The 22,167-nt window shown below is 60.8% G+C and overlaps 1 protein-coding gene across 1 annotated transcript; it reads left to right on the top strand.

Moving 5' to 3' along the window:
* Positions 1-79: 79 nt before the first annotated feature.
* LOC126646732 (kallikrein-6-like) lies at positions 80-22,161 on the top strand (the record flags this gene model as incomplete). The annotated part of the gene is given in 6 exon segments (XM_050328251.1): positions 80-125; positions 7,312-7,474; positions 11,344-11,597; positions 15,758-15,894; positions 22,035-22,076; positions 22,078-22,161. Coding segments are annotated over 6 exon segments (726 nt in total), but the record flags the coding sequence as incomplete, so codon positions are not given.
* Positions 22,162-22,167: the final 6 nt, after the last annotated feature.

Raw genomic sequence — 22,167 nt, 5'->3', positions numbered from 1 at the left:
TTAAAGGAGCCGCCGCCTCTTCCTCCTCCTCCTCCTCCTCCTCCTCCTCCTCCTGCCTCCTCCTCCTCCTCCTCGGCCCATGGAGACGCTGCCGCTCGTACTGGGTCTGCTGGCGCTGGCCACTGGTGAGACTGGGAGCGACTGGGAGCAACTGGGAGAGACTGGGAGGGATGGGAGAAAGGCTGGAGGGATTGGTGGGCACTGGGAGGAGATTGGGGGTACTGGGAGGAGTGGGGGGACTGGGAGGGGACTGGGAGGCACTGGGAGAGACTGGGAGGCACTGGGAGGGATTGGGGGACTGGGAAGGACTGGGAGGCACTGGGAGCGACTGGGAGCCACTGGGAGGGACTGGGGAGAAAGGCTGGCACTGGGAGCGACTGGGAGGCGCTGGGGATTGGGAGGCACTGGGAGGATTGGGAGCGACTGGGAGGCACTGGGAGGGGATTGGGGGCACTGGGAAGCGACTGGGAGAACTGGGAGGGCACTGGGGCTGGCACTGGTGAGACTGGGAGGCACTGGGAGCGACTGGGAGAGACTGGGAGCACTGGGAGGGACTGGGAGAAAGGACTGGAGGGACTGAGGATTGGGGGCACTGGGAGGCACTGGGAGGGGACTGGGGGGACTGGGAGGCACTGGGAGGACTGGGAGGCACTGGGAGGGATTGGGGGCACTGGGAAGGACTGGGAGGCACTGGGAGGGACTGGGAGGCCACTGGGAGGACTGAGAAAGACTGAGGGACTGGGAGGACTGGGAGGGAATTGGGGGCACTGGGAGGCACTGGGAGGGGATTGGGGGACTGGGAGGCACTGAAGGGACTGGGAGAGCACTGGGAGGCACTAGGAGGGACTGGGGGACTGGGAAGGACTGGGAGGCACTGGGAGCGACTGGGAGGCACTGGGAGGATGGGAGAAAGGACTGGGGCGACTGGGAGGAACTGGGAGGGCACTGGGAGGGATTGGGAGCACTGGGAGGATTGGGAGAGGACTGGGAGGATTGGGGGCACTGGGAGGGACTGGGAGGCACTGGGAGGACTGGGAGCGACTGGGAGGCACTGGGAGGCACTGGGAGCAACTGGGAGGGCACTGGGGCTCAGCACTGCTGAGGACTGGGAGGCACTGGGAGAAGGATTGGGAGGACTGGGAAGGACTGGGAGGCACTGGGAGGGGACTGGGGCACTGGGAGCTGCTGGGACTGTCCACTGGAGGGACTGGGAGGACTGGGAGGCACTGGGAGCGACTGGGAGGGATGGGAGACAGGCTAGGGCACTGGAGTGAACTGGGAGGGCACTGGGAGTGCTGGGAGGCACTGGGATGGGATTGGGGGCACTGGGAGAGACTGGGAGGATTGGGAGGGACTGAGAGGCACTGGGAGGCACTGGGAGGCACTGGGAGCGACTGGGAGGCGACTGGGAGGGACTGGGAGAGGACTGGGGGCACTGGGAGGGACTGGAGGGCACTGGGAGGCACTGGGAGGCACTGGGAGGGACTGGGGGCACTGGGAGGACTGGGAGGATTGGGGGGACTGGGAGGCACTGGGAGGCACTGGGAGGCACTGGGAGGCGACTGGGAGCGACTGGGAGGGGACTGGGAGAGACTGGGAGGCACTGGGAGGAATGGGAGGGACTGGGAGGGACTGGGAGGCACTGGGAGCGGATTGGGAGGCACTGGGAGGGACTGGGAGGCACTGGGAGGCACTGGGAGCGAACTGGGAGGGACTGGGGGCACTGGGACTGGAGACTGGGAGGCACTGGGAGAAGGACTGGGGGCACTGGGAGCGACTGGGAGGGACTGGGGAGGGGACTGGGAGGCACTGGGAGGGACTGGGAGGGACTGGGAAGCAACTGGGAGGCGACTGGGAGGGGACTGGGAGGGTACTGGGAGGCACTGGGAGGGGACTGGGGGCACTGGGAGGCACTGGGAGCAACTGAGGGCACTGGGAGCCGCACTGGGGAGACTGAGAGCACTGGGGGCACTGGGAGAGGACTAGGGGACTGGGAGGCACTGGGAGGCACTGGGAGGGACTGGGGGGTACTGGGAGGGACTGGGAGAGTGCTGGAGGGGACTACTGGGAGGCACTGGCGCTGGCCACTGGGAGGGACTGGGAGGCACTGGGAGCGACTGGGAGGCGACTGGGAGCGACTGGGAGAAGGATTGGGGGACTGGGAGGATTGGGGGACTGGGAGGACTGGGAGGCACTGGGAGGGGATTGGGGCACTGGGAGGGACTGGGAGGCACTGGGAGGGACTGGGGGCACTGGGAGGACTGGGAGGCACTGGGAGGGGACTTGGGGGACTGGGAGGCACTGGGAGGGGACTGGGGGGCACTGGGAGGGACTGGGAGGACTGGGGGCACTGGGAGGCACTGGGAGGGACTGGGAGGCACTGGGAGGGACTGGGAGGCACTGGGAGGGACTGGGAGGCACTGGGAGGGACTGGGAGGCACTGGGAGGGACTGGGAGCACTGGGAGGGACTGGGGGCACTGGGAGGGACTGGGAGGCACTGGGAGGGACTGGGAGGCACTGGGAGGCACTGGGAGGCACTGGGAGGGACTGGGGGCACTGGGAGGGACTGGGAGGCACTGGGAGAGGACTGGGAGGCACTGGGAGGGACTGGGAGGCACTGGGAGGGACTAGGGGCACTGGGAGGGACTGGGAGGCACTGGGAGGGACTGGGAGGCACTGGGAGGGACTGGGATGGACTGGGAGGCACTGGGAGGGCACTGGGAGGCACTGGGATGAACTGGGAGGCACTGGGAAGGAACTGGGAGGAACTGGGGAGCACTGGGAGTGGACTGGGATGAACTGGGTGACACTGGGAGGGACTGGGAGGCAACTGGGAAGGCACTGGGAATGGACTGGGATGGACTGGGAGGCACTGGGAGGCGACTGGGAGGACTGGGACTGAACTGGGAGGCACTGGGAAGGGACTGGGAGGAACTGGGAGCAACTGGGAGGCACTGGGATGCACTGGGAGGACTGGGAGTGAACTGGAGGCACTGGGAGGCAACTGGGAGGCACTGGGATGTGACTGGGAGGAGCACTGGGAGGAACTGGGGGCACTGGGACTGAACTGGGAGGCACTGGGGAGTGAACTGGGAGGCACTGGGATGGCACTGGGAGGCACTGGGAGTGCACTGGGAGGGACTGGGAAGGGACTGGGCTGAACTGGGATTGACTGGGCGACTGGGAATGGACTGGGCTGAACTGGGAGGCACTGGGAAGGCACTGGGTTGAACTGGGAGGCACTGGGAATGCACTGGGTTGAACTGGGAGGCACTGGGAACGGACTGGGCTGAACTGGGAGACACTGGGATGGACTGGGAGGGACTGGGCTGAACTGGGGGCACTGGTCTGAACTGGGAGGCCACTGGGACATACTGGGAGGGAGCCAGAGGTGAACTGGGGGCACTGGGCTGAACTGGGAGGCACTGGGAAGGGACTGGGCTGAACTGGGAAGGGACTGGGCTGAACTGGGTGACACTGGGAAGGGACTGGGCTGAACTGGGCTGAACTGGGAGGCACTGGGAAGGACTGGGCTGAACTGGGAGGCACTGGGAAGGGACTGGGCTGAACTGGTCTGAACTGGGAGGCCACTGGGAGGGGAACTGGGAGGCCACTGGGACATACTGGGAGGGAGCCAGAGGTGAACTGGGGACACTGGGCTGAACTGGGAGGGAACTGGGGTGAGTGGGAGGCCATCGTCGGGTGGAACTGGTGATACTGGGAGGGTCAACTGGGGGCACTGGGAGGGAACTGGGAGGGACTGGGGGCCCCAGAGGGGGAACTGGGAGGGGAACTGGGAATACTGGAAGGGGACTGGGAGGGACTGGGGGCCCCAGAGGGGGAACTGGGAGCACTGGGAGGGACTGGGAGGTTACTGGGAGCAACTGGGAGGTTACTGGGAGCAACTGGGAGGGAACTGGGAGCAACTGGGAGGGAACTGGGAGGACTGGGAGGTTACTGGGAGCAACTGGGAGGCAGTGGGTGGGAAGCGAGAGGTCACTGGGAGCACTGGGAGGGGAACTGGGAGGGACTGGGATGAACTGGGATGAACTGGGATGAACTGGGAGCACTGGGAGGGGAACTGGGAGGGACTGGGATGAACTGGGATGAACTGGGATGAACTGGGAGCACTGGGAGGGGAACTGGGAGCACTAGGAGGGGAACTGGGAGCACTGGGAGGGGAACTGGGAGGAACTGGGAGCACTGGGAGGCAACTGGGAGGCACTGGGAGGAACTGGGAGGGACTGGGAGAGGGAACTGGGAGGAACTGGGAGGACTGGGAGGGACTGGGAGGGACTGGGGGCACTGGAGGGAACTGGGAGCACTGGGAGGGACTGGGAGGTTACTGGGAGGTTACTGGGAGCAACTGGGAGGTTACTGGGAGCAACTGGGAGGCAGTGGGTGGGAAGCGAGAGGTCACTGGGAGCAACTGGGAGGGGAACTGGGAGCACTGGGAGGGGAACTGGGATGAACTGGGGTGAACTGGGAGGCACTGGGAGGAACTGGGAGGCACTGGGAGGGGACTGGGAGCACTGGGAGGGAACTGGGAGGCACTGGGAGGAACTGGGAGACACTGGGAGGGGAACTGGGAGGCCAACTGGGATGAACTGGGAGCACTGGGAGGGACTGGGATGAACTGGGAGGCACTGGGAGGGACTGGGAGTACTGGGGTGAACTGGGAGGCACTGGGAGGAACTGGGAGCACTGGGAGGGACTGGGAGCACTGGGAGGACTGGGAGGACTGGGAGCACTGGGAGGGACTGGGAGCACTGGGAGGGGACTGGGAGCACTGGGAGGGGACTGGGAGCGAACTGGGAGGAACTGGGAGCACTGGGAGGGGAACTGGGAGCACTGGGAGGGCAACTGGGAGGCACTGGGAGGGAACTGGGAGCACTGGGAGGAACTGGGAGGCACTGGGAGGGGACTGGGAGGCACTGGGCTGAACTGGGAGCACTGGGAGGGAACTGGGAGGCACTGGGAGGGGAACTGGGATGCACTGGGAGTGAACTGGGAGGCACTGGGAGGGACTGGGATGAACTGGGAGTGAACTGGGAGGCACTGGGATGAACTGGGAGGCACTGGGAGGAACTGGGAGCACTGGGAGGGAACTGGGAATGGACTGGGAGGGACTGGGAGGAACTGGGAGCACTGGGAGGAACTGGGAGCACTGGGATGAACTGGGGTGAACTGGGAGCACTGGGAGGGGAACTGGGATGAACTGGGGTGAACTGGGAGCACTGGGAGGGGAACTGGGAGCACTGGGAAGGGGAACTGGGAAGCACTGGGAGGAACTGAGGACTGGCACGGAGGGGAACTGGGAGCACTGGGAGCACTGGGAGGTACTGGGAGCAACTGGGAGGTACTGGGAGCAACTGGGAGGTACTGGGGTAACTGGGAGGGACTGGGAGGTTACTGGGAGCAACTGGAAGGTTACTGGGAGTAACTGAGAGGGACTGGGAGGTTACTGGGAGCAACTGGGAGGTTACTGGGAGCACTGGGAGGGAACTGGGAACACTGGGAGGGGAACTGGGAGCACTGGGAGGGGAACTGGGAGCACTGGGAGGGGAACTGGGAGCACTGGGAGGGGAACTGGGAGCACTGGGAGGGGACTGGGAGCACTGGGAGGGGAACTGGGAGCACTGGGAGAGGAACTGGGAGCACTGGGAGGGGAACTGGGAACACTGGGATGAACTGGGAGCACTGGGAGGGGAACTGGGAGCACTGGGAGGGAACTGGGATGAACTGGGAGCACTGGGAAGGGAACTGGGATGAACTGGGGTGAACTGGGAGCACTGGGAGGGGAACTGGGATGAACTGGGCTGAACTGGGAGAGCATTTTGGGGTCACTGGTGTGTACTGGTTTGAACTGGTGTGAACTGGGAGGGCATTTTGGGGTCACTGGTGTGTACTGGTTTGAACTGGTGTGAACTGGGAGGGCATTTTGAGGGCCCCCTGGGGTCCCTGGTGTGTACTGGTTTGAACTGGTGTGAACTGGGAGAGCATTTTGGGATCACTGGGCTGAACTGGGAGAGCACTTTGAGGCCACTGGGATGAACTGGGCTGAACTGGGCTGAACTGGGAGGGCACTTTGAGGGCCCCCTGGGGTCACTGGTGTGTACTGGTTTGAACTGGTGTGAACTGGGAGAGCATTTTGAGGCCACTGGGCTGAACTGGTGTGCACTGGGCTGAACTGGGAGAGCATTTTGGGGTCCCTGGTGTGTACTGGTTTATACTGGTTTATACTGGTGTGAACTGGGAGAGCACTTTGAGATCACTGGGCTGAACTGGGAGGGCACTGGGCTGAACTGGTGTGCACTGGGCTGAACTGGGAGAGCATTTTGAGATCACTGGGCTGAACTGGGAGGGCACTGGGTTGAACTGGGGTGCCCTGGGCTGAACTGGGAGAGCACTTTGAGGCCACTGGGATGAACTGGGAGGGCACTTTGAGGGCCCTGGGATGAACTGGGCTGAACTGGTGTGAACTGGGCTGAACTGGGAGAGCATTTTGAGCTCACCGGTGCTTACTGGTTTATACTGGTTTGAACTGGTGTGAACTGGGAGGGCACTTTGAGGGCCCCCTGGGGTCCCTGGTGTGTACTGGTTTATACTGGTGTGAACTGGGTGGGCACTTCGAGGGCCCTGGGCTGAACTGGGCTGAACTGGGCTGCACTGGGCTGAACTGGGAGGTCATTTGGGGGTCCCTGATGCTGTACTGGTTTATACTGGTGTGAACTGGGAGAGCATTTTGAGGTCACTGGTCTATACTGGTTTGAACTGGTGTCCCGTCAGGCTCGGCGGGGGACGAGACCCGCATCGTGGGGGGGGAGAAGCGCGAGCGGTGTGCACTGGGCTGAACTGGTGTGCACTGGGCTGAACTGGTGTGCACTGGGCTGAACTGGGCTGAACTGGTGTGCACTGGGCTGAACTGGGAGAGCATTTTGGGGTCCCTGGTGTGTACTGGTTTATACTGGTCTATACTGGTTTGAACTGGTGTCCCGGCAGGCTCGGCGGGGGACGAGAACCGCATCGTGGGGGGGGAGAAGTGCGAGCGGTGTGCACTGGGCTGAACTGGGCTGAACTGGTGTGCACTGGGCTGAACTGGGATGAACTGGTGTGCACTGGGCTGAACTGGGAGAGCATTTTGGGGTCCCTGGTTTGTACTGGTTTCTACTGGTGTGAACTGGGAGAGCGCTTTGAGGGTCCTGGGCTGAACTGGGCTGAACTGGTGTGAACTGGGCTGAACTGGGAGAGCATTTTGGGGGTCACTGGTCTATACTGGTTTATACTGGTTTGAACTGGTGTCCCGTCAGGCTCGGCGGGGGACGAGACCCGCATCGTGGGGGGGGAGAAGTGCGAGCGGAGGCTCCACCCCCACCAGGCCGTGCTGCTGGACCAGGGCGGGGCCATTCACTGCGGGGGGGTCCTGATTGGCCGCCGCTGGGTGCTGACCGCCGCCCACTGCCACACCCACAGGTAAGGGACACGCCCACGGGGGAGGGGACACACGTGGGACACACCCACGGGTCATGGGACACGCCCACGGGGGAGGGGACACACCCACTGACACCTGGGACACACCCACGGGTCATGGGACACGCCCACGGGGGGAGGGGACACACCTGGGACACGCCCATGGGGGAGGGGACACAACCACTGACACCTGATTGGTTGGTACTGGGTGCTGACCGCCGCCCACTGCCACACCCACAGGTAAGGGACACGCCCACCCACACCTGGGACACACCTGGGACACACCCACGGGTCATGGGACACGCCCACGGGGGAGGGGACACGCCCACTCACACCTGGGACACACCCACGGGGGATGGGACACACCCACTGACACCTGGGACACACCCACGGGGGACGGGGACACACCCACTGACACCTGGGACACACCCATGGGTCATGGGACACGCCCACGGGGGAGGGGACACACCTGGGGACACACCCACTCACACCTGGGACACGCCCACGGGGGAGGGGACACACCTGGGACACGCCCATGGGGATGGGGACACACCTGGGACACACCCACTGACACCTGGGACACACCCACTGACACCTGGGACACACCCACGGGGGATGGGGACACACCCACTCACACCTGGGACACACCCACTCACACCTGGGACACACCCACTCACACCTGGGACACACCCACGGGTCATGGGACACACCCACTCACACCTGGGACACACCCACTGACACCTGGGACACACCCACTCACACCTGGGACACACCCACGGGGGACGGGGACACACCCACTGACACCTGGGACACACCCACTCACACCTGGGACACACCCACTTACACCTAGGACACACCCACTCACACCTGGGACACGCCCACTCACACCTGGGACACACCTGGGACACACCCACTGACACCTGGGACACGCCCACTCAAACCTGGGACACACCCACTGACACCTGGGACACACCCACTGACACCTGGGACACACCCACGGGTCATGGGACACACCCACTCACACCTGGGACACACCCACTGACACCTGGGACACACCTGGGACACACCCACTGACACCTGGGACACACCCACTGACACCTGGGACACACCCACGGGAGATGGGACACACCCACTGACACCTGGGACACACCCACTCACACCTGGGACACACCCACTGACACCTGGGACACACCCACTCACACCTGGGACACACCCACTCACACCTGGGACACACCCACTCACACCTGGGACACGCCCACTGACACCTGGGACACGCCCACTCACACCTGGGACACACCCACGGGGAATGGGACACACCCACTGACACCTGGGACACACCCACTGACACCTGGGACACACCCACTCACACCTGGGACACGCCCACTCACACCTGGGACACGCCCACGGGTCTTGGGACACACCCACGGGTCATGGGACACACCCACTCACACCTGGGACACACCCACTGACACCTGGGACACGCCCACTGACACCTGGGACAGACCCACTGACACCTGGGACACACCCACTCACACCTGGGACACACCCACTGATACCTGGGACACACCCACTCACACCTGGGACACACCTGGGGGTGTAAATGCTCACCTGGGGGGTGTAAATACTCACCTGGAACACACCTGGGGGTGACAAACACATACCTGGGGGTGTAAATACTCATCTGGGGGTGTAAATACACACCTGGGACACACCTGGGGGTGTAAATACTCACCTGGGGGTGTAAATACTCACCTGGGGGGGTGTAAATACTCACCTGGGACACACCTGGGGGTGTAAATACTCACCTGGGGGGTGTAAATGCTCACCTGGGGGTGTAAATGCTCACCTGGGGTGTGTAAATACTCACCTGGGACACCCCCAGGTGAGTATTTACTCACCTGGGGGGTGTAAATACTCACCTGGGGGTGTAAATACTCACCTGGGACACACCTGGGGGTGTAAATACTCACCTGGGGGTGTAAATACTCACACCTGGGGGTGTAAATACTCACCTGGGACACACCTGGGGGTGTAAATACTCACACCTGGGGGTGTAAATGCTCACCTGGGGTGTGTAAATTGTCACCTGTCCCACCTGCGCAGCCCCCTGTCGATCCGGCTGGGCGAGCACAGCCTGCGGGCGCGGGAGGGCACCGAGCAGGGACACACCTGGGACACACCTGGGGGTGTAAATGCTCACCTGGGGGGTGTAAATACACACCTGGGGGGGTGTAAATACTCACCTGGGACACACCTGGGGGTGTAAATGCTCACCTGGGGGTGTAAATACTCACCTGGGGGTGTAAATACTCACCTGGGACACACCTGGGGGTTGTAAATGCTCACCTGGGACACACCTGGGACACACCTGGGGGTGTAAATGCTCACCTGGGGGTGTGTAAATTGTCACCTGTCCCACCTGCGCAGCCCCCTGTCGATCCGGCTGGGCGAGCACAGCCTGCGGGCGCGGGAGGGCACCGAGCAGGGACACACCTGGGGGTGTAAATACTCACCTGGGGGTGTAAATACTCACCTGGGGGTGTAAATACTCACCTGGGGGGTGTAAATACTCACCTGGAGGGTGTAAATACTCACCTGGGGGTGTAAATACTCACCTGGGGCACACCTGGGGGTGTAAATACTCACCTGGGGGTGTCAAATACACACCTGGGACACACCTGGGGGTGTAAATACACACCTGGGGGTGTAAATACACACCTGGGGGTGTAAATACTCACCTGGGGGTGTAAATACACACCTGGGACACACCTGGGGGTGTAAATACACACCTGGGGGTGTAAATGCTCACACCTGGGGGTGTAAATACTCACCTGGGACACACCTGGGGGTGACAAACACTCACCTGGGGGTGTAAATACTCACCTGGGACACACCTGGGGGTGTAAATACTCACCTGGGGGGGTAAATACACACCTGGGGGTGTAAATACACACCTGGGACACACCTGGGGGTGTAAATACTCACCTGGGGGTGTAAATACTCACCTGGGGGGGTGTAAATACTCACCTGGGGGGTGTAAATACACACCTGGGGGTGTAAATACTCACCTGGGGGTGTAAATACTCACCTGGGGGTGTAAATACTCACCTGGGGGTGTAAATACTCACCTGGGACACACCTGGGGGTGTAAATACTCACCTGGGGGTGTAAATACTCACCTGGAGGGTGTAAATACTCACCTGGGGGTGTAAATACACACCTGGGACACACCTGGGGGTGACAAATACACACCTGGGACACACCTGGGACACACCTGGGGGTGTAAATACTCACCTGGGGGTGTAAATACACACCTGGGACACACCTGGGGGGTGTAAATGCTCACCTGGGGGTGTAAATACTCACCTGGGGGTGTAAATGCTCACCTGGGACACACCTGGGACACAACTGGGGGTGTAAATACACACCTAGAGGTGACAAAGACGCACCTGGGGGGTTTAAATGCTCCCCTGGATGGTGTAAATACTCACCTGGGGGTGACAAACACACACCTGGGGGTGTAAATACTCACCTGGGACACACCTGGGGGTGTAAATACTCATCTGGGGGTGTAAATACTCACCTGGGACATACCTGGGGGTGTAAATACTCACCTGGGGGTGTAAATACTCACCTGGGACACACCTGGGGGTGTAAATGCTCACCTGGGGTGTGTAAATTGTCACCTGTCCCACCTGCGCAGCCCCCTGTCGATCCGGCTGGGCGAGCACAGCCTGCGGGCGGGGGAGGGCACCGAGCAGGGACACACCTGGGGGTGTAAATGCTCACCTGGGGGGTGTAAATGCACACACCTGGGGGGTGTAAATGCTCACCTGGGGGTGTGTAAATGGTCACCTGTCCCACCTGCGCAGCCCCCTGTCGATCCGGCTGGGCGAGCACAGCCTGCGGGCGCGGGAGGGCACCGAGCAGTGCCTCACCTGGGCGCGCGCCATCGTCCACCCCCGCTACAACGTCACCAGCCACGACAGCGACCTGATGCTGCTGCGCCTGCGCCGCCCCGCCCACCTGAGCGCCCACGTCAGCCCCGCCCCCCTGCCCCGCAGGTGCCCCCGCGACGGGGAGAGGTGCGTGGTGTCCGGGTGGGGGAGCACCAGCAGCCCGCAAGGTGAGGATGGGGGGGGGTGGGGGGTCATACCTGTCACACCTGGGGTCAACTGTCACACCTGGGGTAAATGACACACCTGGGGTCAACTGACACACCTGTCTCATCCATCCTCACCTGTCCTGATCCATCCCCACCTGTCACACCTGGGGTAAATGACACACCTGTCCTCATCCATCCCCACCTGTCACACCTGGGGTAAATGTCACACCTGTCCTGATCCATCCCCACCTGTCACACACCTGTCAAATGACACACCTGTCCTGATCCATCCACACCTGTCACACCTGGGGTAAATGACACACCTGTCCTCATCCATCCACACCTGTCACACCTGGGGTCACCTGTCACATCCATCCCCACCTGTCCCATCCATCCCTCACCTGTCCCATCCATCTCTCACCTGTCCCATCCATCCCCACCTGTCCCATCCATCCCCACCTGTAACATCCATCACCACCTGTCCCATCCATCCCCACCTGTCCCATCCATCCCTCACCTGTCCCACCTGTCCCACCTGTCCCTCACCTGTCCCACCTGTCCCATCCATCCCCACCTGTCCCATCCATCTCTCACCTGTCCCATCCATCCCTCACCTGTCCCCTCCATCCCCACCTGTCCCTCACCTGTCCCACCTGTCCCTCACCTGTCCCACCTGTCCCATCCATCCCCACCTGTAACATCCATCACCACCTGTCCCATCCATCCCTCACCTGTCCCATCCATCCCCACCTGTCCCTCACCTGTCCCACCTGTCCCTCACCTGTCCCACCTGTCCCATCCATCCCCACCTGTCCCATCCATCCCTCACCTGTCTAATCCATCTCTCACCTGTCCCACCTGTCCCACCTGTCCCACCTGTCCCACCTGTCCCTCATCCTATCCCACCTGTCCCATCCATCCCTCACCTGTCCCCTCCATCCCCACCTGTCACACCTGTCCTGATCCATCCACATCTGTCACACCTGGGGTAAATGTCCCACCTGTCCCATCCATCCCCAACTGTCCCACCTGTCCCATCCATCCCCACCTGTCACACCTGGGGTAAATGACACACCTGTCCCAATCCATCCACACCTGTCACACCTGGGGTCACCTGGGGTCACCTGTCACGTCCATCCCCACCTGTCCCACCTGGGGTAAATGTCACACCTGTCCCATCCATCTCACACCTGTTCCATCCATCCTCACCTGTCCCACCTGTCCTGATCCATCCCCACCTGTCACACCTGGGGTCACCTGTCCCACCTGTCATATCAGGGTCACCTGTCCCACCTGTCCCATCCATGCACACCTGTCCTGATCCATCCCCATCTGTCACACCTGTCCCTTACCTGTCCCATCCATCTCTCACCTGTCCCATCCATCCTCACCTGTCCCATCCATCCCCCACCTGTCTTGATCCATCCTCACCTGTTCCTTACCTGTCCCATCCATCCTCACCTGTCCCATCCATCTCCCACCTGTCCCATCCATCCCCACCTGTCACACCTGGGGTAAATGACACACCTGTCCTCATCCATCCACACCTGTCCAATCCATCCCACACCTGTCCCACCTTGTCCCACCTGTCCCTCACCTGTCCCTCACCTGTCCCACCTGTCCCTCACCTGTCCCACCTGTCCCACCTATCCCTCACCTGTCCCATCCATCCCCACCTGTCCCACCTGTCTCTCACCTGTCCCACCTGTCCCTCACCTGTCCCATCCATCCCCACCTGTCCACCTGTCCCTCACCCGTCCCACCTGTCCCATCTATCCTCACCTGTCCCATCTGTCCCTCACCTGTCCCATCCATCCTCACCTGTCCCACCTGTCCCTCACCTGTCCCACCTGTCCCATCTATCCCTCATCTGTCCCACCTGTCCCTCACCTGTCCCATCCATCCCCCACCTGTCCCACCTGTCCCACCTGTCCCACCTGTCCCATATCCCTGATCTCATCTGTCATCTGTCCCACCTGTCCCACCTGTCCCACTCTGTCCTCACCTGTCCCACCTGTCCCTCACCTGTCCCATCCATCCCCCACCTGTCCCACCTGTCCCTCACCTGTCCCATCCATCCCATCCGTCCCACCTGTCCCACCTGTCCCTCACCTGTCCCATCTCCTCACCTGTCCCATCCATCCCTCATCTGTCCCATCCATCCTCACCTGTCCCCACCTGTCCCTCACCTGTCCCATCCATCCCCACCTGTCCCCACCTGTCCCATCCATCCCCCACCTGTCCCACCTGTCCCTCACCTGTCCCACCTGTCCCACCTGTCCCTCACCTGTCCCCCACCTGTCCCATCCATCCCCACCTGTCCCATCCATCCCCTCACCTGTCCCACCTGTCCCTCACCTGTCCCCACCTGTCCCATCCATCCCCCACCTGTCCCACCTGTCCCTCACCTGTCCCATCCATCCCCACCTGTCCCATCCATCCCACCTGTCCCATCCATCCCCACCTGTCCCTCACCTGTCCCATCCATCCCTCACCTGTCCCATCCATCCCTACTTGTCAGACCTGTCCCATCCATCCCCACCTGTCCCACCTGTCCCTCACCTGTCCCACCTGTCCCTCACCTGTCCCATCCATCCCCACCTGTCCCACCTGTCCCACCTGTCCCCCACCTGTCCCACCTGTCCCACCTGTCCCACCTGTCCCTCACCTGTCCCACCTGTCCCACCTGTCCCACCTGTCCCATCCATCCCTCACCTGTCCCACCTTGTCCCACCTGTCCCATCCATCCCTCACCTGTCCCACCTGTCCCATCCTGTCCCTCACCTGTCCCACCTGTCCCTCACCTGTCCCATCCATCCTCACCTGTCCCATCCATCCCTCACCTGTCCCATCCATCCCCACCTGTCCCACCTTGTCCCACCTGTCCCTCACCTGTCCCCCACCTGTCCCACCTGTCCCTCACCTGTCCCTCACCTGTCCCACCTGTCCCTCACCTGTCCCACCTGTCCCCACCTGTCCCATCCATCCCTCACCTGTCCCATCCATCCCCACCTGTCCCATCCATCCCTCACCTGTCCCATCCATCCATCCCCACCTGTCCCATCCATCCCCACCTGTCCCACCTGTCCCCACCTGTCCCACCTGTCCCATCCATCATCCCTCACCTGTCCCATCCATCCCCACCTGTCCCATCCATCCCTCACCTGTCCCATCCATCCTCACCTGTCCCATCCATCCCTCACCTGTCCCATCCATCCCATCCATCCCTCACCTGTCCCACCTGTCCCATCCATCCCCACCTGTCCCATCCATCCCTCACCTGTCCCACTGTCCCACCTGTCCCATCCATCCCTCACCTGTCCCATCCATCCCATCCATCCCCACCTGTCCCATCCATCCCCACCTGTCCCACCTGTCCCATCCATCCCCACCTGTCCCCACCTGTCCCATCCATCCCATCCATCCCCACCTGTCCCACCTGTCCCATCCATCCCATCCATCCCCACCTGTCCCATCCATCCCCACCTGTCCCATCCATCTCTCACCTGTCCCATCCATCCCCACCTGTCCCTCACCTGTCCCATCCATCCCCACCTGTCCCATCCATCCCCACCTGTCCCACCTGTCCCATCCATCCTTCACCTGTCCCACCTGTCCCACCTGTCCCACCCATCCATCCCTCACCTGTCCCATCCATCCCCACCTGTCCCACCTGTCCCACCTGTCCCTCACCTGTCCCCACCTCTCCCACCTGTCCCTCACCTGTCCCACCTGTCCCATCCATCCCTCACCTGTCCCATCCATCCCCACCTGTCCCATCCATCTCCACCTGTCCCACCTGTCACATCCACTTCCACCTGTCCCATCCATCCCATCCATCCCTCACCTGTCCCACCCATCCCTCACCTGTCCCATCCATCCCCACCTGTCCCTCACCTGTCCCATCCATCCCTCACCTGTCCCATCCATCCCTCACCTGTCCCACCTTTTCCCACCTGTCCCACCTGTCCCACCTGTCCCCCACCTGTCCCATCCATCCCTCACCTGTCCCACCTGTCCCACCTGTCCCACCTGTCCCACCTGTCCCACCTGTCCCCCACCTGTCCCTCACCTGTCCCACCTGTCCCTCACCTGTCCCACCTGTCCCATCCATCCCTCACCTGTCCCCACCTGTCCCTCACCTGTCCCACCTGTCCCTCACCTGTCCCCACCTGTCCCAGGGTACTTCCCGGACGTGCTGCAGTGCGGGGTGGTGTTCACCTTGTCCAACCAGGTGTGTTCCCACCTGTACCCCGGCGCCATCACCCCCGCCATGCTCTGCGCCGGCGGCGACTCCGGCGGCACCGACTCCTGCCAGGTAAAAAAAGGGGGGGGCTTTGGGGTCGTTCTGGGGGTTTTTGGGGACATCCTGGAGGTCATTGAGGGTCATTGGGGTCTCTGTGGGGTCATTGGGTTCATTGGGGTCTCCATGGGGTAATTGAGGGTCTTTATGGGGTCATTGGGGGTCATTGGGGTCTCCATGGGGTCGTTGAGCTCTCCATGGGCTCATTGGGGTCTTCATTGGGTCATTGGGGTCATTGGGGTCTCCATGGGGTCATTGGGGTCTCCATGGGGTCATTGGGGTCTCCATGTGGTCAATGGGGTCATTATTGGGTCATTGGGGCCATTATTGGGTCATTGGGTTTGTTCTGGGGTCGTTGGGGTCATTTGGGTTATTGGGGTCTTCATTGGGTCATTGGGGTCTTCATGAGGTCATCCTGGGGTCATTGGGGACATCCTGGAGGTCATTTAGGTCATTATTGGGTCATTGGGGTCATTGGGGTCTTCATTGGGTCGTTGGGGTCATTAGGGTTGTCCTGGGGTCATTGGGGGTCATTGGGGTCTCCATGGGGTCATTGGAAACATCCTGGAGGTCATTGGGGTCATTGGGGTCTCCATTGGGTCATTGGGGTCGTCCTGGGGTCATTGGGGATCATTGGGAACATCCTGGGGGTTATTGGGGGTCATTGGGGTCTCCATGGGGTCATTGGGGTCTCCATTGGGTCAGTGGGGTCTCCATGGGGTCAGTGGGGTCTCCATGGGGTCATTGAGGTCATTGGGGTTTCATTGGGTCTTTGAGGTCATTCTGGGGGTCGTTGGGGGTCATTGGGGTCATCCTGGGGGTCATTGGGGTCTCCATTGGGTCATTGGGGTCTCCATGGGGTCATTGAGGTCTCCATGAGATCATTGGGGTCTCCATGAGATCATTGGGGTCTCCATGGGGTCATTGGGGTCTCCATGGGGTCATTGGGGTCTCCATGGGGTCATTGGGGTCTCCATTGGGTCATTGGGGTCTCCATTGGGGTCTCATGGGTCATTGGGGTCTCCATGGGGTCATTGGGGTCTCCATGGGGTCATTGGGGTCTCCATGGGGTCATTGGGGTCTCCATGGGGTCATTGGGGTCTCAAGATGATCCCAAGGTCTTATGGTCCATAGTGACTCCATTGGGGTCCATTGGGGTCTCCATGGGGTCTTTGGGGTCATTGGGGTCTCCATGGGGTCATTGGGGTCTCCATGGGGTCATTGGGGTCATTGGGGTCTCCATGGGGTCTCCATGGGCTCATTGGGGTCTCCATGGGGTCATTGGGGTCTCCATCAGGGTCACTCCGGGGTCCCCTGCTGTGCGGGGCGGAGCTGCAGGGGCATCGTGTCCTGCTGATCCCATAATGACCCCAAAGGTCCTGGGGGTCTCCATTGGGGTCTCCATTGGTGTCTTTGGGGTCATTGGGGTCTCCATGGGTTCATTGGGGTCTCCATGGGGTCATTGGGGTCTCCATGGGGTCATTGGGGTCTCCATGGGGTCATTGGGGTCTCAAGATGACCCCAAAGGTCCTGGTGGTCCCATAATGACCCCAACGGTCCTGGTGGTCTCCATGGGGTTTTGGGGGTCATTGGGGTCATTTTTGGGGTCTCCATGGGGTTATTGAGGTCACTGGGGTCATTTTGGGGTCTCCATTCAGGGTCATTGGGGTCCCATGTGTCATGGGGTCTCCATGGGGTCATTGTGGTGATCTCATAGTGACCCCTGAGGTCCTGGGGTCTCCATTGGGGTCTCCATGGGGTCATTGGGGTCTCCATGGGTCATTGGGGTCTCATGAGTCATTGGGGTCTCCATTGGGTCATTGGGGTCTCCATGGGCTCATTGGGGTCTCCACGGGGTCATTGGGGTCTCCATTGGGTCATTGGGGTCTCCATGGGGTCATTGGGGTCTCCATGGGGTCATTGGGGTCTCCATTGGGTCATTAGGGTCTCCATGGGGTCATTGGGTCTCCATGGGGTCATTGGGTCATTGGGGTCTCCATGGGGTCATTGGGGTCTCCATGGGGTCATTGAGGTCTCCATGGGGTCATTGGGGTCTCCATGGGGTCATTGAGGTCTCCATTGGGTCATTGGGGTCTCCATGGGGTCATTGGGGTCTCCATGGGGTCATTGGGGTCTCATGGGGTCATTGGGGTCTCCATGGGGTCATTGGGGTCTCCATTGGGTCATTGGGGTCTCCATTGGGTCATTGGGTCTCCATTGGGGTCATTGGGTCATTGGGGTCTCCACGGAGTCATTGGGGTCTCCATGGGGTCATTGGGGTCTCCATGGGGTCATTGGGGTCTTTATGGGGTCATTGGGGTCTCCATTGGGTCATTGGGGTCTCCATGAGGTCATTGGGGTCTCTGTGGGGTCATTGGGGTCTCCATGGGGTCATTGGGGTCTCCATTGGGTCATTGAGGTCTCCATGGGGTCATTGGGGTCTCCATTGGGTCATTGGGGTCTCCATGGGGTCATTGGGGTCTCCATGGGGTCATTGGGGTCTCCATGGGGTCATTGGGGTCTCCATGGGGTCATTGGGGTCTCCATTGGGTCATTGGGGTCTCCATGGGGTCATTGGGGTCTCCATGGGGTCATTGGGGTCTCCATGGGGTCATTGGGGTCTCCATGGGGTCATTGGGGTCTCCATGGGGTCATTGGGGTCTCCATTGGGTCATTGGGGTCATTGGGTCTCCATGGGGTCATTGGGGTCTCCATGGGGTCATTGGGGTCTCCATTGGGTCATTGGGGTCTCCATGGGGTCATTGGGGTCTCCATGGGGTCATTGGGGTCTCCATGGGTCATTGGGGTCTCCATGGGTCATGGGGTCTCCATGAGGTCATTGGGGTCTCCATGGGGTCATTGGGGTCTCCATGGGGTCATTGGGGTCTCCATGGGGTCATTGGGGTCTCCATTGGGTCATTGGGGTCTCCATGGGGTCATTGGGGTCTCCATGGGGTCATTGGGGTCTCCATGGGTCATTAGGTCTCCATTGGGTCATTGGGGTCTCCATGGGGTCATTGGGGTCTCCATTGGGTCATTGGGGTCATTGGGGTCTCCATGGGGTCATTGGGGTCATTGGGGTCTCCATGGGGTCATTGGGGTCTCCATTGGGTCATTGGGGTCTCCATTGGGTCATTGGGGTCTCATGGGGTCATTGAGGTCATTGGGGTCTCCATGGGGTCATTGGGGTCTCAAGATGACCCCAAAGGTCCTGGTGGTCTCCATGGGGTCTCCATGTGGTTTTGGGGGTCATTGGGGTCTCCATGGGGTCATTGGGGTCTCCATGGGGTCATTGGGGTCTCCAATGGGTCATCTGGGGTCTCCATGGGGTCATTGAGGTCTCCATTGGGTCATTGGGGTCTCCATGAGGTCATTGGGGTCTCCATTGGGTCATTGGGGTCTCCATGGGGTCATTGGGGTCTCCATTGGGTCATTGGGGTCTCCATTGGGTCATTGGGGTCTCCATGGGGTCATTGGGGTCTCCATTGGGTCATTGGGGTCTCCATGGGGTCATTGGGGTCTCCATTGGGTCATTGGGGTCTCCATGGGGTCATTGAGGTCTCCATGGGGTCATTGGGGTCTCCATGGGGTCATTGGGGTCTCCATTGGGTCATTGGGGTCTCCATTGGGTCATTGGGGTTTCCATGGGGTCATTGGGGTCTCCATGGGGTCATTGGGGTTTCCATGGGGTCATTGGGGTCTCCATTGGGGTCATTGGGGTCTCCATGGGGTCATTGAGGTCTCCATTGGGTCATTGGGGTCTCCATGGGGTCATTGGGGTCTCCATGGGGTCATTGGGGTCTCCATTGGATCATTGGGGTCTCCATGGGGTCATTGGGGTCTCCATTGAGTCATTGGGATCTCCCTGAGCTCATTGGGGTCTCCATGGGGTTTTGGGGGTCATTGTGGTCTCCATGGGGTCATTGGGGTCTCTATGGGGTCATTGGGGTCATTGGGGTCATTGGGGTCTCCATGGGGTCATTGGGGTCTCCATTGGGTCATTGGGGTCTCCATTGGGTCATTGGAGTCTCCATGGGGTCATTGGGGTCTCCATGGGGTCATTGGGGTCTCCATGAGGTCATTGGGGTCGTCCTGGGGTCATTGGGGTCTCCATGGGGTCATTGGGGTCTTCCTGGGGTCATTGGGGTCTCCATGTGGTCATTGGGGTCTCCATGGGGTCATTGGGGTCTTTATGAGGTCGTTGGGGTCTCCATGGGGTCATTGGGGTCTTTATGGGGTTATTGGGGTCTCCATTGGGTCATTGAGGTCTCTATGGGATCATTGGGGTCTCCATTGGGTCATTGGAATCCCCATGGGATCATTGGGGTCTTTATGGGGTCATTGGAGTCTCCATGGGGTCATTGGGGTCAGGATGACCCCATAAGGTCATTGGGGTCTCCATTGGGTCATTGGGGTCTCCATGGGGTCATTGGGGTCTCCATGGGGTCATTGGGGTCTCCATTGGGTCATTGGGGTCTCCATGGGGTCAATGCGGTCTCCATGGGGTCATTGGGGTCTCCATGGGGTCATTGGGGTCTCCATGGGGTCATTGGGGTCTCCATGGGGTCATTGGGGTCTCCATGGGTCATTGGGGTCATTGTAGAGTCTCCATGGGGTCATTGGGGTCTCCATGAGGTCATTGGGGTCTCCATTGGGTCATTGGGGTCTCCATGGGGTCATTGGGGTCTTTGGGGTCTCCATGGGGTCATTGGGGTCTCCATTGGGTCATTGGGGTCTCCATTGGGTCATTGGGGTCTCCATGGGGTCATTGGGGTCTCCATGGGGTCATTGGGGTCTCCATGGGGTCATTGGGGTCTCTATTGGGCTCATTGGGGTCTCCATGGGGTCATTGGGGTCTCCATGGGGTCATTGGGGTCTCCATTGGTGTCATTGGGGTCTCCATTGGTGTCATTGGGGTCTTTATGAGATCATTGGGGTCTCCATGGGGTCATTGGGGTCTCCATGAGGTCATTGGGGTCTCCATGGGGTCATTGGGGTCTCCATGGGGTCATTGGGGTCTCCATGGGGTCATTGGGGTCTCAAGATGACCCCAAAGGTCCTGGTGGTCTCCATGGGGTCTCCATGGGGTCATTGGGGTCTCAAGATGATCCCAAAGGTTCTTATGGTCCCATAATGACCCCAGAGGTCCTGGTGGTCTCCAGGGGGTCTCCATGGGGTTTTTGGGGTCATTGGGGTCTCCCTGAGCTCATTGGGGTCTCCATGGGGTTTTGGGGTCATTGGGGTCTCCCTGAGCTCATGGGGGTCTCCCTGAGCTCATTGGGGTCTCCATGGGGTCATTGGGGTCTCCATGGGGTCATTGGGGTCTCCATGGGGTCATTGGGGTCTCCATTGGGTCATTGGGGTCTCCATTGGGTCATTGGGGTCTCCCTGAGCTCATTGGGGTCTCCATGGGGTCTTTGGGGTCATTGGGGTCTCCACTGAGGTCATTGGGGTCTCCATGGGGTCATTGGGGTCATTAGGGTCTCATTGGAGCTCATTGGGGTCTCCCTTTCCCATGGGGTCATTGGGGTCCCCTGATGTGCGGGTCGGAGCTGCAGGGCATCGTGTCCTGGTGATCCCATAATGACCCCCAAAGGTCCTGGGGGTCTCCATGGGGTCATTGGGGTCTCTGGGGTCATTGGGATCTCCATGAGGTCATTGGGGTCTCCATGGGGTCATTGGGGTCTCCATGGGGTCATTGGGGTCTCCATGGGGTCATTGGGGTCTCCATTGGGTCATTCCAGGGTCCTGCTATGCGGGTCGGAGCTGCAGGGTCATTGGTGTCTCTGCTGGGTCTCATATGACCCCAAAGGTCCTGGTGGTCTCCATGGGGTCATTGGGGTCTCCATTGGTGTCTTTGGGGTCATTGGGGTCTCCATTGGGTCATTGGGGTCATTGGGGTCTCGAGATGATCCCAAAGGTCCTCGTGGTCTCCATGGGGTCTCCATGGGGTCATTGGGGTCTCCATGGGGTCATTGGGGTCTCCATGGGGTTTTTGGGGTCATTGGGGTCTCCATGGGGTCACTGGGGTCTCAAGATGATCCCAAAGGTTCTTATGGTCCCATAATGAGCCCAGAGGTCCTGGTGGTCTCCATGGGGTCTCCATGGGGTTATTGAGGTCCCTGGGGTCATTTTTGGGGTCTCCCTTTCCTCAGGGTGACTCCGGGGGCCCCCTGCTGTGCGGGGCGGAGCTGCAGGGGCATCGTGTCCTGGGGGATGCAGGTCTGCGGCCAGCAGGGCAAGCCGGGGGTCTACACCAGGGTCTGCGCCTTCACCGCCTGGATCCGA

This window comes from Myiozetetes cayanensis, unplaced genomic scaffold, assembly GCF_022539395.1.
Source record: "Myiozetetes cayanensis isolate MyiCay16 unplaced genomic scaffold, myiCay2020 scf382, whole genome shotgun sequence".
NCBI classification, from domain to species: Eukaryota; Metazoa; Chordata; class Aves; order Passeriformes; family Tyrannidae; genus Myiozetetes; species Myiozetetes cayanensis.
This window is presented reverse-complemented; position numbering and strand designations above follow the sequence as displayed.